This window comes from Alexandromys fortis, unplaced genomic scaffold (assembly GCF_014885135.2).
Source record: "Alexandromys fortis isolate MF-2015 unplaced genomic scaffold, M_Fortis_MF-2015_v1.1 scaffold_5, whole genome shotgun sequence".
NCBI classification, from domain to species: domain Eukaryota; kingdom Metazoa; phylum Chordata; class Mammalia; order Rodentia; family Cricetidae; genus Alexandromys; species Alexandromys fortis.
This window is the reverse complement of record NW_026067924.1, coordinates 18,607,192-18,623,066: the sequence shown is the minus strand read 5'-3', so window position 1 is coordinate 18,623,066 and position 15,875 is coordinate 18,607,192. Positions and strand designations below refer to the sequence as shown.

At 40.6% G+C, this 15,875-nt stretch overlaps 1 protein-coding gene across 3 annotated transcripts in view; it reads right to left on the bottom strand.

Annotated features, from left to right (window-relative positions):
- Positions 1-1,177: 1,177 nt before the first annotated feature.
- The window catches only part of LOC126501493 (probable G-protein coupled receptor 141), a 52,484-nt gene continuing 37,786 nt past the window's right edge, over positions 1,178-15,875 (bottom strand). For 2 of the 3 annotated variants that reach the window (XM_050142166.1, XM_050142165.1), the window contains 2 exons: positions 4,767-4,899; positions 1,178-2,723 (listed from right to left, as the gene is read on the bottom strand). In XM_050142166.1, coding sequence (XP_049998123.1) covers positions 1,792-2,723; positions 4,767-4,824 — 990 coding nt within the window. In that variant the 5' untranslated portion in view covers positions 4,825-4,899 and the 3' untranslated portion in view covers positions 1,178-1,791. Of the gene's footprint in view, positions 2,724-4,766; positions 4,900-11,766; positions 11,924-15,875 lie in introns of those variants that run through there. The other variant, XM_050142167.1, reaches the window with a different exon arrangement.

Here is a 15,875-nt window from a genome sequence, read left to right as displayed (position 1 = left end):
GAAAAGTTAGAAACAGCCACATTGGCAGTGATTGCTACATATTTTTCTTTAGGATTAGCTGTTATGCTTTGGTAATTTCACAGAAACCAGAGCCTCCCAGGGCACTTCTTGTCCCTCAGAAGAAGCTGGGATCCATGGAACAGCAGCAACTAAGGAAAAGCCTTGTAGATGTCAGGATGTCCCTTCTGGGAAAAAGCGCCCTGGGACTCTCCTGTCCTACTCAGACCACTAATGACTTCAGGTTTCCGAAGCCTTAAATACGGACGTGGTTCAGTGCCCTGAAAACTCTCAGATCACGAGACTGAGGGAGACTTGAGCATGAATAAGAGGAAAAGGCAAAATGAAACCAAAGGCAATTAACTACAAACATAAGCCTGTATGTGAACTCAGTCAGGAATTGTTCTTCAAATAAAAGTTTAATGCGGTTAAATATGCCATATGTCACAAATTATGAACCAAATTGCAAAACACTACGAAGAATCTGGCGAAGCTATCATATGATTTAATATTGTAAAGGATGGAATGGTAATACTTCCCAGAATATTTATACATTCATTTTCAAATGCTTTCTAAAGCGCAAAGCTCTCTTAGTACACCCTAATTTCATATATTCTAATAAGAGCTATTCTATATTCCCCCCAATGTTGTTTTTGCTCAAACATATAGGTTTTATTTATTTAAAAATATATAATTTTAAGACTGGAATAAACTTAAAGACTACAGTATAACGTTTTATCTTCAAATGGGGAAAATGCATTAACTGTGGCCAAAGACATAAAAATTATTTCACAGAACAAGAAAAGAAAATGAGGTTGATTATCCTGCATTGCTGTTCATTTCACTGTGAGCAGGACTTTCACCATTACTTAGGCATCTTAATAAGGTTACGAAGAATCACAGACAGTGTGATTGATGGTAGTTCATTACCCATGTCCTTTAACATAACTTTTAGAAGGGCAAAGCTAGAAAAACTTATCAAAGCAGAAGTCCAGACATTTCCTCCAAAGTTAGGATGATACAGAAAAGTTTCTTTTTTTTTTTTTTCGAGACAGGGTTTCTCTGTGGTTTTGGAGCCTGTCCTGGAACTAGCTCTTGTAGACCAGGCTGGTCTCGAACTCACAGAGATCCGCCTGCCTCTCTNCAGGGTTTCTCTGTGGTTTTGGAGCCTGTCCTGGAACTAGCTCTTGTAGACCAGGCTGGTCTCGAACTCACAGAGATCCGCCTGCCTCTCTGCCTCCCGAGTGCTGGGATTAAAGGCGTGCGCCACCACCGCCCTGCGAAAAGTTTCTTACTCCTCCATTTTTCTGATTGTTTTGTCAGAATGTGTGTGTGTGTGTGTGTGTTGACTGTGTCAACTTGTCTGTTAAACAACGGAGTTGTTTTTATTTGAAGCTGTTTGATGACCAGGGTTAGCCTTGGGAAGGAGAAGTGGGATGAAAATGACTCTTCTTTACCTCGTTGCAGCAGGAAGCCTGGAGGGGGAACCATGTGTCAAACCCATGGAAGTCACCCTGCCCTAATAAAACTCCAGCATCCAGCAGACCCACATTTTCTGGATTGGCTAAGCAGACACTGTATCTTGGAAAATAATACAATTGCAATTCCACATAGCTCTACCACAACTCATTTTTGCAAGGACATCTTTTACAAACTACAGAGAGCACTTAGATACTTTTTAGTCCTTTTCTTTGTCTGGGCCAAGGCAAGGTTTTGATCAAGCAATGCAAAGCCATTCTTACCTCCCTTGCTTATTCTCATTCCCAACAGAACGTAATAAACACTGTAGTTTGGCTAACGGCATAAAAGGCAGTTCCATAGGTCGATAATCTTTTGCTTAACCCAGTGGCTTCCTCCAAGGACAAAGAGCAGTAAATCAAAGCAGCTGATTGCTGTTGTGCTTAAGAAAATTTCGTTGTAAAATGCAACGTTGTCTTCACAGTTCTTGGGATGCGTCACTGCATACAAGTAATACATCCTAAAGAACTGGTAGGGAAGAAAACAAATGAAGATTATGCCTATAAAAAACAGATTTTTCAACTGAGCCCAGAACTCCTGGTGGGATAGTAAGGAGTGGCGAAGCTTCCGCACCATGGACAGTGTGATGAAGACTTGGATACCCAAGAGAACCATTGCAATGGTTATGACAATAATGACTATTATATAGTTGAGAACTTGTACATAATCACGGACAAGTTCTTTATGGAATCTAAAGCAGTGTTGCTCGTTGTATTCTTCATTATTTCCATACTGAGAAACCACCAGGGGTACCACAATGACAATCACCAAAAGCCACATAGCAGTACTGGCGGCAACGGCATGCAGTTTTCTATAGAATTCTACTTTGTCTCTGCGCTTGAAGAAGATGAGGTACCTGATGACCAGAATCACCACGTAGAAGAGGAAGGTGAGGTACATGTGGATGTGTAGCATGGCGCTCACAAACTTGCAGAAAGGCAATCCAAATGTCCAAGTCCCCTTGATGAGGTATGCCACACGGAAAGGCACAGTCAGCAGGAATAACCCATGGACCACCACCAGGTTAATGACTGCCATAGTGGTCACTGAACGTGAGTTCATTTTCACCAGCAAGAACAGGATGGAGATGACACCTACCAGGCCGCCAATGAGCACTAGGAAGTAAAGCGGGATCAAATGATGGGCCACTATGGGCTCACAAAAGGAAATCTCGGAGATGTTTTGTTCGTCCATTCTTCCAACATTGCCTGCAAAAGCAAAAACACCAATGTACCTGGACGAACTTCCTGACCGTTGTTCACAGCTCCTCTAGTACACTGAGAAGGTGGCTCTGTAGTTTATCTGTTTCCATGGTATTAGACTTCTATGCTTACAGAATGAAGATAATACTGCCTGCATATTTGTAGTCGCTACACCTAAAACACCAAGCCATTCCATTAGTCTGCTTGATATTTATTGTAGCATGATACCACAAACTGAATTTAGAAGGACATTCACTTTGGTTCACAGTTCTGATAGCTCCAGGTCAAGGGGCCACACTAGCTGACTGTGTTGTAGGGAGGTAAGAGAACCCGGGGACTGTGAATGGAATGTACCTTTTTCTAACCTTTCTCCCTCTTTTCGCAAAGGCATCAGGATTTAATCATGAGTATTCTACCCCCAGAGACACATGGAATCTGAGTGACTGGTGAAGTGGCGCAAAATATTTTGAGCATGGTTCTATTTCTCTAAGTCCTTCTCAGTAACAAGCAAACGACACAAGGATATTCATAATTAACTCCTTGAGAATGCTTGCTAGTTTGACGAAAGCTCAAGGAAGTCTTAGCCGTAAATAACTATACAAACACTTACCTGCTTTTCTCATAGTTTTAACGTTATCCTCTGTGAGACGCTGGGTGAGTTCTTCCACTGAAATGTGACATGCCTCCCAAGGCTTTCATCTTGTACCTTTACAAGACTTGCAAATTTAAAAAGACTCACTCCGACTACTTTTTTGGACTCTTGAACAAAAAAGCTTCTTTGAGTACCTAGTCCTTTCTAATTAATTCTCCAAAGTCTTATTTTTATTATTTATTTTATGTTATTTGTATGGTAGTTTTGCCTGCATCTGTGTATATGCACCACGTGAGTGCTTGGAGGCCAGAAGAGGATGCCAGATCCCCTGGAACTGGAGTCCCGGATGGGTGCTCGGGAAGAGCAGCCAGTGTTCTTAAGTGGGAATCCTTTTCTCCAGCCCTCCACTAATCTAATGATTCTTCATTGGATATCAGTAAGAATTTTTGAATCATTCATTTTTCACTACACAAGTCACGACCAATTTCTTATTTAAATCTTGCAATGGCTTCTCATCTCAAAAGATCAATAATATCCTTAAATCTAGTGTGAAATTCTCTTTTTAAAAATCCAGAACTCCCTAGACTACTGTGCCTGGATTTTGCTGGTTAAAAGAGAAGAACTCAAGCCTAGAACTCTGACTTGAAGAGATGCATAGTAATGATGACATCCTAGACATTTGTTTACTGATATTAGGAAAACTGGAACCGAGCAGGAACATAATGCAATTATTCTCCGGGTTGCTGACATTTGTAACACATTTGCAATTGCTCCTAATGCTTTTCTGAACACCTCTTCAAACAATGTATTCTTACCCAAATTATAAACCCATTATTAAACCAAATTATATACACAACGTTGATGAATCTCAAAAGGTTTGTATAAATCACGTATATTCTCAGTGAGGTGGTGGTGCTTCTAGAGGCACAAAATATTTAATGAAGTATAAAAAATATTATTCTATGTGTCAAGCAGAGAAATGTGCACAGTGACTAAACAGACACACCGATATAATAAATTTTCAGAGGAACATGGAAGACAAATTAGAAAAAAACGATCTCTAAAAATGTTTTCTAGAGAAATAATAATTTATGAAAAGCTGAGAAAATGTAGTGATACACCATGCCATAAAGGTTGTACGTTGTATGATTTCTTTTTCTAGAAAATTCAAAACAAATGTGAGAGTAAGCAGCTACACGTAGCCCAACTTGTTGGGCTTTTAAGAGAACACTGGGGTGATGGATGAGTGATATCATCATTGAACTATGACTCATAAAATGACCAATGCCCAAGTATTTTCTTTACCTCAATTAAAACGTAATGATACCCTAACTCCATATCACAGAACACACTTTTTGTGAACACAGAGCACACTTTCAGAGAGCTGTGGCCCCTTAACCATATTTCCCTGTAAGCTGTGAGTTTTCTGTGTTATAGTGCGTAATCTCACCACTTGCCTTCACTTTTCCTCTGTACAACGGCAGTGCTAGCGAGTAGAAATGATCTCGTTTCCATCCGAGTCAAGCATGGACATGCCTCCAACACATCTGCTCACCATTTCCTCCAGCTGTTAGTTTAGTGAGACTAATCCTGAAAGAAAAGAGGAAAGCCAGTGGTGTGTCACTTGGTCGATCTCTTTATAAACTCCCATGATCATTGCCTTTCAAACGTCAGAGCAAGTGTCAAATGATTCCTGTGTGCCAGGACAATATTATATTGAGTTATTTACTCTCGCTGTAGTCTCGCAGCTGTGCAGTATATTGTGACATAGAATTTAAGGTTGCTCCAAGAGCAGGAGGTGGGCGTGACCAAGAATCTATAGAGTGGTTCACTCTGCACATGCTCACTCTTCCTTGTTCCTTCACTGTTACAGACTTTCTGAAGCCATAGCTCCTGAATGTGACCACTGCTAGAAACAAGAGCTGGCCAATGATGAACGTCAGTATACAAAAGCATTAGTTCATCTGGTAATATAGCATTGGCTTGATCCATTTGCTCTAAGAACGTTGTGGCAGACTTCTGGTACTATAAGTCCTGGATCTCAGCTTTCAAGATGACATATTAAGCATCCGTCATAAGTATTTTTGAATGTAAAGGGAGTAAAACAGTTCAAAGTCAAATTGCTCAGATCGGACAGCCCTGTGGCCATGACTGTGAGAGACTGTCGTGTTCAATGTAAGAGGGTCCAGACTACTGCTGGCAGCGCCATCCCTAAAGAGGCGTTCTGGGTCCTATAAGGAATCTAGCTGGGCATGAGACAGCAAGCAGTATTACTCAGTGGTATCTGCTTCAAGTTCCTGCCCTGCTCGAGTCTCTACCCTGACATTCCTCAGTGGTGGACTGTAACTTGTAAGATTAAATAAGCCCCTGCCGCGCACCGCACCCCCGTGTCTGCGCTCTGTGCGTTGGCACCCAGTTCGCGAGCTTAGGGCAAGGGGGCTGGAGCTTAAAATACACAAACACACACAGACAAAGAGACAGCGACACGGGTCATCCTTGAATTCCCCAAGAATGCCCCCTTTATTGTGTTCAGGGGCAGATTATATAGAGATAGCCACGCCCCAGCCAAACCCACCAGAAACCACTCTCCTGCCAACGGGAACTCCTGAAGGTCTCATGCTCAAAGCAGCTGTAGGCACTCAGATCAGGGAATTACAAGAAACTCAGGATCTGGGGTCTCACTGCTCCCAACAAGCCCTTTCTTCTCACAAGTTGCTTTTGGTTTGTGTTTTATCATAGCAATAGAAAAGCAATCTAGGGCAGAGTCTATGCTATTTTATGATTCGTTATTCTCAGCCTCAACTGGCTGGCTAGCCAGATGCTGGGATTATGGCATGCAGACCATACCTGGCTGTCTCCAATGTTTCAAATAATAATTTTCTTTTAAATTTACCCTTTCTGTTATTTTTGGGGCCTGCTTTGTTTACAGAAGTTCACCACCTGTGGGTTTCAACCCCTTGGGGGCACATATAAAATATCCTGAATATCAGATATTTACATTGTGATTCATAAGAGTAGAAAAATTACAGTTATGAAGCAGCAATGAAATAATTTTATTGTTGGTGATCACCGCAACATGAGGATCTGTATTGAAGTGTCTCAGCATTAGAGAGGTTGAGACCCACTGGTTCAGAGCCTATAGTTTGTACCTTTTCTATTCTCTTTAGTTATAGGCTTAAGGGCTCTTAGATTTAAAATACATCTTTTTAAACAAGACTGTGTCTGCCTCTTCTCTTATAATACTACAAATTCAGAGCATTTTTTATTCTTTTTTACATCTTCCTTATATATTGGTATTTTCATGAATTTTTAAGCCTATGTATGTTTTATTCTAGAATAAATAACTTAAACATATGTCTTGTGAAAGTTTTAGAGAAACCATGCAAAAAATGGTCCCTGTCAACAAAGTCACAATAGCACAGTATGTGGTTTAATGTTCCCATTTGGGCTCAGAGAATCAAACTTTTCCATCTACTACAATTAAACAAAGTTAGACTAGCTAGACAGTACATTCAAAGAAGTGGTTGGCAGATGTTAGCCACCGCAAGTAGACAATGTGAGACATGAACGGATAAGATTAAAATAAGCTATCATGAGTCTTAAATAAAATATATAAAATTGGGACAGGCAGCTAATACTAATACTTTTTTGATCTAAGACTGTCTGTGCTCTTTTATATTACGTCTGCTGTCTCTTTACAATCTTTACTTCTTTTTATAACTATCCATACTCTTTTCCTCTCTCTCCCAAGACTACATACATTTTTAAAAACACTGTGTCTCATTTAGAAGTCTTTTATGTGTGAATCTATCTTATTGTGTATCTGTGATCTTTTTCTGACAAGGAACATTTTAAAATGGTAAGCCGTGTGCTCACAGCAGCCCTGAATGCTGACTCTACCTCTCTTGGCCTTTCAATAAGTCGGAGGCATGTTCACCGCCTGTACGAGCCATGCTCACTGCCCCAGCTTCAGGACCGCAGTGGGTCTATGCTGCCATTAACAAGCTGAAGCACTCCTCTCACAAACCCCATCTAACTGCTCCAGAGCAGAACCTCCCAAAAGGGCCAGAACCATTTTGTTCTGCCAGCACAAACCAAAAAGCCAGCTCTTAAAGAAGCCACACTCTTGTACATAGCCAGCAAATCGAGCCCATCTGAAAAAATACGTCTTTCAAGAAGCTGTTCTAGAAGCTCTCAAGAAGCTGTGGGTCTAGAAGACTTCTTTCTTTTCTTTTCTTTTCTTTCTTTCTTTTTTTTTTTTTTGAACGTTTTTATGTGAATCCATGCCCCAGACAGTGGGGACCATTTTGTAGTTGGAGGCTGCTCACTTGTTTCCCCACTGATAAGAACCAAATAATCACACAGAAACTACATTAATTGCAACACTGTTTGGCCAATGATTCTAGCATATTCCTAGCTAGCTCTTATATCTTAAAGTGACCCAATTCTATCTATCTGTATATTGCCACAAGGCTATGGCCTACTGGTAAAGTTCTTAAGATTCCAAAATTTCCTTCTTCTTCTTCAGCTACAGGGCATCTCTATGATTGACTCTGTCTACTCTCTCTATATATCTCTGCTTGGATTTCCCACCTGGCTTTGCTCTACTAAGCCATTGGCCAAAACAGCTTTAGTCATCAAAAAATAAAAGCAACACATATACAGGACATACCACATTAGTTGGGTAGATATGGGGGTAGAAAGAGTTTGGGGAATGAAAAGAACATGACCAAAATATACTGTATGAAAAACAATTTTTGAAGCTGATAACTACAAAAAATTAAAACCAAGATAGCACTTTATACACTTAAAATTTATATCTTAAAATGTTATAATAAACTAGTAATAATAATTCTAAGTATCAAAACAAAAAAATGAGCAGATGAGAGGAGGGATGTGGGTCTGGACCAGTGTCAGCAAGATGGCTGGCTCCCCAGGGCTCTCTTTCCTCAGAGAGCATGTGTAAGGCACCCTTGCCCTTCTACATACCCTTGCTTCTCTTGCAGCTAAGTGAAGCAAATTCAATTGTAAGGATGAATTCTAAAAGGCTTCCATCTGTTTTGGGAAAATTGATTCCCAAACAGACAGCTATAAATGGTAGGTAACAAAGAACAACTCCAGTTCCATCTTGGTAGCTGTGATAGGAGTCAATCCCACAGTGAAGCTACAGTTAATCACAGAAATGTGGCAAACACAGCGTAGGATAGTTTACAGTCAGCAAAACAGCTGGAAGGTTGACCATAAGTGGATAAAATCTCGTAGACAGTCCAGGTTGCCAGTTCACAAAGAGAGGCTTAGAAATTGATGAAGGGGAGTTTTACTCATTCCTAGCTGGGTGAAAAACATCAATAGAGCATCATCACCAGTCACGTGTGCCAAAGCTGCATGCATATAGTGTATGTGTCTTTCTCTGGCTCAGCCCATGATAGCTCAGAATGCCAAACAGTTTCAACAGAAGGTACGTCTGTCTTTGTCCAGTTTCTACCAGAAAGCTTCTAGAGACCCAGAAATGAACCAGCTCAGCAGCTCTTCCTCTCTTGGGAATCCTTCCTTCCTTGGGAGTATCCCTTTGTTTTCCTTACTTTCTCACTTTTCGTCAACTTCCCTTAATAAAGCTCACTTCCCCATTGCCTACTCCCACGGGTGTCTGAAGCGTTTTTCAGTTTTGTTGGTATGAAACAAGAAGTCACCACTTCAGGTTGAAGTCGGGTCACCGTTGAGTGTCCAGTATCATAAGCACCCCGGCTGAGAACTGTCCTTGCTTCTCAAAAACTGCAACACTCTAATGCCAGGAACCTGGATTCCTTATGGCCCTCTGGGCAGAGCAGCTCTCATGTCCGTTTGACCTCATCCATTGGCTCTGGCTGCAAGCATCTCATGTGTGTAAGAATCAAATTCTACACACATATTCATTCAATATTACTGTAAACCTTTCCTCTGTATTTGTATTTATCTACTCAGTTTCTTTATCCATTGCTTGTGATCTCTTCATGCTTCTCTTGGTTTCCATCTAAGGTAAGTTTCCTTCCACTTGAAAACTCCACTTAGCATTTCTTTTAGTGAAAGACTGAGAGTTCTTAGTTTTTGTGTGTGGGTGCCTCTGAAAAGTCTCCATTTCATCTTCATTTGAAGGGACATTTTCATGGCAGGGTAGCATATTTTAATGCTTTCTTCCAGTGTCTTGTGTCCTGTATTCGAGCTTTCATCTTTGGCACTTTGACCATCTATGCAGCTCTCGCATCTGCTAATATCGTACATCTTTTTTCTTAAGCTTTATGCAAAGTGGATGATTTTCCTTGTGCTAAGCATAGTCTCGTGTCTGTGGTTTTTCTTTGATTTTCCTACTTGAGATTTCTCTTTTCATTGTAAATGAGTTGCCTGACATTCTTGTTTACCTTAGGGAAATTGTTAACGCTGACCCTAGAGACCCCATTTTGTTCCAATTCATTCTTTCCCCTCAGAGTTTACTCATGCTAGACATTTTCATTGTTTCTCTTCTCTCTGCTTTCTCCATCTCTTCTCCCAGCTGCATATCTTCAGTTGTTTTTGTCCACTTCTCTTATAATTCACTGTGTCATCAATTAAAATGACTGAGTTCATCGTGAAATACTTTCAGTTCTTGATTGTGCTTATATTGATTCATAAATTTTATTTTGTTTATAAAACATTTCCATATGTTGTTTTGTCTTTGTATTTTTTTTCTAACTCTTAAATATTTTAATCACCTTATTTTAAAAGCCTTGGTACTGCCACTTAAGATTTATTTCTATGAAATTTCTCTTGCTTTTCTGTTACACAATCATAGCCTTTCTCAGATCTAGTAGTTTAATATTGATTCCTGGAATTTAAATTTTATAATGTTTTTTCTTACAAGTAGGCATTACCTTTAGCTATGTAACAGATTATTTTGAACCATGGCTTGCACTGTGTATCATTTCCCCGTACGTTTAAATATTGCAACCTAGAGAAAGAAGTAAACATCTTCAAACCTAAGGAAGATCCTAAAACAGAATTCACACGGCTTTCCTCCCAGGTTATATAGATAGCGAAGACGAGATGAGGCTCTCCAGTCTCTTGAGCTGCCTGCAAGTCCTGCAGAGTGCTCCAGCGGAGCAGTTTCTGTGAATCATTACCCATGTGTTGACTTTCAGTGACACAGCTGTCTTTGAGATATTCACCCTCTGGCCACAACCGGCCCCCCATAGTCCTGTAAATAGCTTTCATTAACTCATTAGTTTACTAACCAAGATGTGACCAGAATCAAGTATTTGACCTGTCATTGGTTTCTTATGTAAGTTGCATAAAAGGCTCTTCCTATCTCTCCAAAGGAAGACACATAACAGTTATTCAGTCTTCACAAGGCTTAGTTTATTACTTTACCCCTCATTCATTTCAATAGTAGTCAAAAGTATTGTCCTGGGTATTAGTAGCTAATGCTCCAGACCAGTGGTTCTCAACCTGAGGGTCATGACCCCATTGGGGCAACACATATCAAATATCTTGCATATCAAATACACATTATAATTCACAGCAGTAGTAAAATTGAAGTTATAAAGTAGCAATGAAATTACTTTAAGGTTGGGGGTCACTATAACATAAAGAATAGTTTTAAAGAGTTGAAACATTAGGAAGGTTGAGAATCACTGGTCTATACTTACCTCAAGTCTTTTCTTAGAAAGCCATTTTTTTTTCTCTGCCATACTTTATAGAAATTTTCTCTTTCAGGATTGTGGTCTTTCACTCTAGAATCCATAACATTACAGAAGAATTTTAATTTGTAGCCCTGAGTTGGAAAATGGTCAGTATGGAATAGAAGTTCCATAGGTTACTTCTTTGAGTTCTCTCTTCAGTAGGCCTGCCTACTTTCCTCATTCCCTTGGATACAAATTCAGGCAAATAAATTCTATATTTTATTTAACTTCATTAAATTTGGTGCTGGGGATTGCACACAGGGCCTAATGCATGCTAAGTAAGCATTCGCCATTAGTCTGTATCAACAGCTCTATGTTCTATTTTATTTGAGGTTTTTGATTGCTCATGGTGACACATCTGATCATTTGATAGCCATTCTACCCTACGATGATTCTGATGCCAATGTAGTTTGGAGTGTTTTGGTAGCACAGGAAAGACTGTTTTAGAATTATCGAATTCTACTCAAAAGAGAGGTGCCTTCCTTCTAACATGCAGAGATTAGTTTCCTGACTTTGTAAAAGTTCTACTATTTATTGAATGATTCCATTACAATTTATAAATTATGTATGCTGTCACGCACTGTCAGTTTGGAGGTGTGTTATCTAATGGCTGCATAAGCAAATAGACGCCTTAATGTTCTCCAGTCTCCTCTGTGCCCTGGCTACCCTGGCCTTGTTCCAAGTGCTGCAATGCCCAAACTTTTCCCATCTAGCATTTGAATCTCAACCCAGCTTTTAGACAGTTTATGACTCTGTCGCTACTTACGCTTTGCTCACAGCTCATCAGGATATGGTGGAAGACGGACTCACCCAAGGTACAGCTCCTCCATCCTGCCACAGGGCTCTCAGGGAAGCTGACCCTCGCACTAAACTACTCCTGGCCTCTCTCAGTAGGCCTGCTGGGGGTGCACTCTTGCTTCATATCTTGCCCAGCCACCAGACCTGATGAAACTGGTTAAGACAATGAGAAAACAGAAGCTAAAACCTCTTTCTGTCTAGTGTGTGGTTTCTTACAAAACAAAGAAAACTTTCTTCCTCTTTCTCTGAGGCATGTATTCTTTTACTGACGTCTTAAAGATGACTCTAGCCAATGTAATGAGCACCTACCTCCAAGTTGACTACCAGCCTTTGAAAGGCAAGCAATTACCAAACTAGGGAAGAAGATGATAAATTGACAAAGGCTTTTGAGAGCACATGTATTAACGGCGATCAGAAAGAAGTTAGAACCCATTGTTTTCCAGGGTAGAAATAAAAATAGTATGTGTGTGTGTGCATGTGTGTGTTTGTGTGTGTAGTTTTCCTATAGAGAGTATAGAGTAACTGTAGGGATGTATGATGGGACTTTTAAATTAAATAACCTAGAAGTTTTCTATCTCTTTTTTCCTCAGCAAGATGATTCATTATCCCATACGAATGAGCAGCCTACAGCCGTGGCTGTGCATGTCCATATCAGCAGAGTCCAAGAGTGACAGAGTCACCTGTGTGAGGAAAATGTCCCTGTTATATATTCAAAAAAGACCATTTTCTGATCTAGGAGAAATGATTGCATGTCGGACCAAACAACTTCTATCAGTATCGCATTCAAGAATTGAGCACTCAAGACTGAAGCAGAAACATTGACATCTGTGACAACTGTCATCTGGAATTTGATGTTAGCCGTGGGGAATATCAATCTTGCAGGCCTCATTACTTTACACAGCGGTGTCTGTAGATAAGATGTAACAGGAGCAGTAGCTCCACCAAAGCGAATGCTTCTGTTAGAATCCAGACTTACTAAATACTTAGCTCTCCACTACATTTGCCTGTTAGAATTGGAAACCCATGAGGAATGGGGAATGAGATCTAGGCTACAGACACTTGGAATAGGAAGACAAAAAAACAGACCTATAAGGCACCCAGGATAGAATGTTTGGGATGTAGTAGTTTGTGTTAGCTAAAGACATCACCTCACACATGAATGTTACAGAAAAAAAGGGGGTATAGTTACTATATCTGTAGTGATTCGATAAGTTCATGAAAGAAAGAGAAATTGCTAAGAAAACAGAGCAGGGAAAGAGGAAAAAGATTAAAACTGAAGAAATGGGGAGCACAGAATGAAGGTCCCTGACAACAAGGCTGCTGTCACCTGTAAGCCTGGCACCAGCTATGGCAGCTTCCTGGGTCCAGGTCTTTACTCCAGGAAAGGCTGTGAACTCATATATGGACCTAGTTGGTTGCTGTTTAATAAAATGGAAACTGTTTGCCCACATGGCAACTGATCCCCGTTGCTCTTCAGGAAGGTAAGGGATGTCATTCCTGCTTCCCGGGAAATAGAAGCAGCCATGGAAATTGTCCAACAACACGAACAACGATCACTGGAGTTCTTCTATGTCACCCTGGCCTCTGCACCAGGCTTTCTCTTCTCCAGGACTCTACCCCCAACGGAACATCCCACCGTGTCCTTAGGGCCAATTCTCCAGAAGTCCTTGCTTGTAACGATAGGCATCCTCAGCAGCTTCTCCAAATGACCTGCATCTGTCTGATAGTCATCCCTTCCTTGTTCCATTAATTCTCAATTTAGCTCTACGTTTTGTTTTGTGTCCTTGTTTTTAAGTTTGACTTTTTTTTTTTTAGTTTTTCGAGACAGGGTTTCTCTGTAGCTTTGGAGTCTGTCCTGGCACTAGTTCTTGTAGACCAGGCTGGCCTCGAACTCACAGAGATCCGCCTGCCTCTGCCTCCCGAGTGCTGGGATTAAAGGCGTGCGCCACCACCGCCGGGCTTAATTTTGACTATTTTTAACATTGGCTTAACGTTCTAACAGAGCATGCGCTGCTAACTGAAGCAATGCTGGTGATGTCACTGAACCTTTCTTTAATGAACTAACTCGTGGTTTACTCTAGACCAGAAACTGATGTTTGGATCACAGATGTTAGGCCACATGTGTGGCCCATGAGAAAGCTGTTCCAAGGAGTATAGTCTCTTCTTTATCTGGGCAGTGACTGCCTGTCCTGGCCATGGACTTCTTCTCTGGCTCTGACTGACCCTCAGGGACCAGCATGAAGCCTAGTGTCAAATTCCAATCCTCTGCCCTTTCTCATGTTCATACTTGAAAATTCTTCCTTGATCCCTTTTGTTGGGCAAAATGAAATCAGAGCATCTACCCTGTTTTGTCATTTATGTCCTTCGCAATCTGGTTTCAATTTAGTTTCAAGTCATATTACTTCTCGTGGTCCAATTCTTTCACCTTCATCCTGATCCCAGGCCTACCAATCCAAGAATATACTCCTTCATTCCTCCAGGTTGTTTCTTTTACCTATGCACTCCAAATGAATGCTAGACAACCAGACAGAAGTACAAATTGCATCATAAATTATTCCAATTCTCCTGTTAGGGGCTTGCCCTGGCCTCCTGTTACATATAAAGGTTATATTCACTTATTAGTATGATATCCTAGACCAGAACCCACTGACTTTTGTAAGCTTAAGCCAGTCCCCCCAACCCCCCAATCCAACTAGAGCATGAGAATTCTCCTGGGCTGGCACAGGATTTCTTGAACTTCCACCTGTGTTGGTTTGCCTGAAACTCAGCTGTAGACAACTTCCGTGTATCTTGCCAGTTCCCTCCATAGGCTTTGCCACAAGCTCGCTCAGACAGTGTGGTCATTGTCTATTTTACCAGGACGACCTCAAATCAGAAGTGAGATTAGAAGTGGTTTCTATGACTGTCTTTTAAGAAATACATGATAGAACTAACAAAATCGAGTAGCCTCCAAAATAGGAGTCCACAAATGTTATAGAATCTTACAAAGTAACGTTATTCAATCCCTCATCCTCATGGGTGCATAGCCTGTTTTCAGGACATCTTTCCGTCTACAGACAGATTAGGAACTATTGGTCTTCACTGAGACCTCTTACATTAGTCATTAAACAATATCGTTTTACGTGTTTATTGTATAGTAGGTAACACAGATTCTGTAATGGATGAAGCACATCTCTGCATTTATCTTTCCTTCTTTGTGGTAGAAGACAAACAGGAAGATAAATTACTTAGCATTACCCCTATGTATATGAAAAATGTTATAGCAGTTGAAGATAGAGAGAATGTATCACGTGGAAGAGGGCATAGAAAGATTGTAAGAGTCAGAGGGTCAACGAGTTTATGCCTCCTAGTAACTTCAGAAGCTATACCCGTAAAGTCTCACCAACATGACTGCCCAAATGTGAACTGAATATGGAGGATACCAATAAACATTCCGGTGGATAAGGAAAAGCCCATGAGGCTTCAACCTTACCCAAGGGTAGCTGAGAAAAGATGGAAATGGGACAAGCGCCTGAACTGAGCAGGTTATATTTATGAATCTATATATGTATGTACATATATGCATGCAATAACAATTATTTGGGGTAGGAATCAAAGGAGAACAGGGAGAGTATATAGGGAGTTTGTAGAGAAAAGGGGAGGGGTAATATTATGTAATTATAATTTCTACATATAGTAAAGGAATAAAAATGTTTAGCACAGATCTGTAACAGGTGCCGGATTTTGAAGGACACTTTAAAGTTCTGCTTGTGCCAAGGTGGAAATAAACCCCTCTGGGTAAAGATGAAGCTCTGAGCAAAGGCTTGAATGCACCTGTGGGGGATTACCAGTCGCCTGATATACCCGGGACATCAGAAACACGAAGAGAGCACAGGTTTCTGCTAAGGTGCTTCGCCAAATGCTCTGTGTGTGGCCATGTGAGCATTTCCTATTTTAGCCTGGAATTATAAAAGATGCAGGGAATCTTAGAATAACAAATGATATTTCTGGTTTTTACCTTCAAAGCTTTTTTTTTTTTTTGTAACAGAATGAAAATTAGACAAAAGCCAGGCAGACAAGGTCATATCACTGAATGGC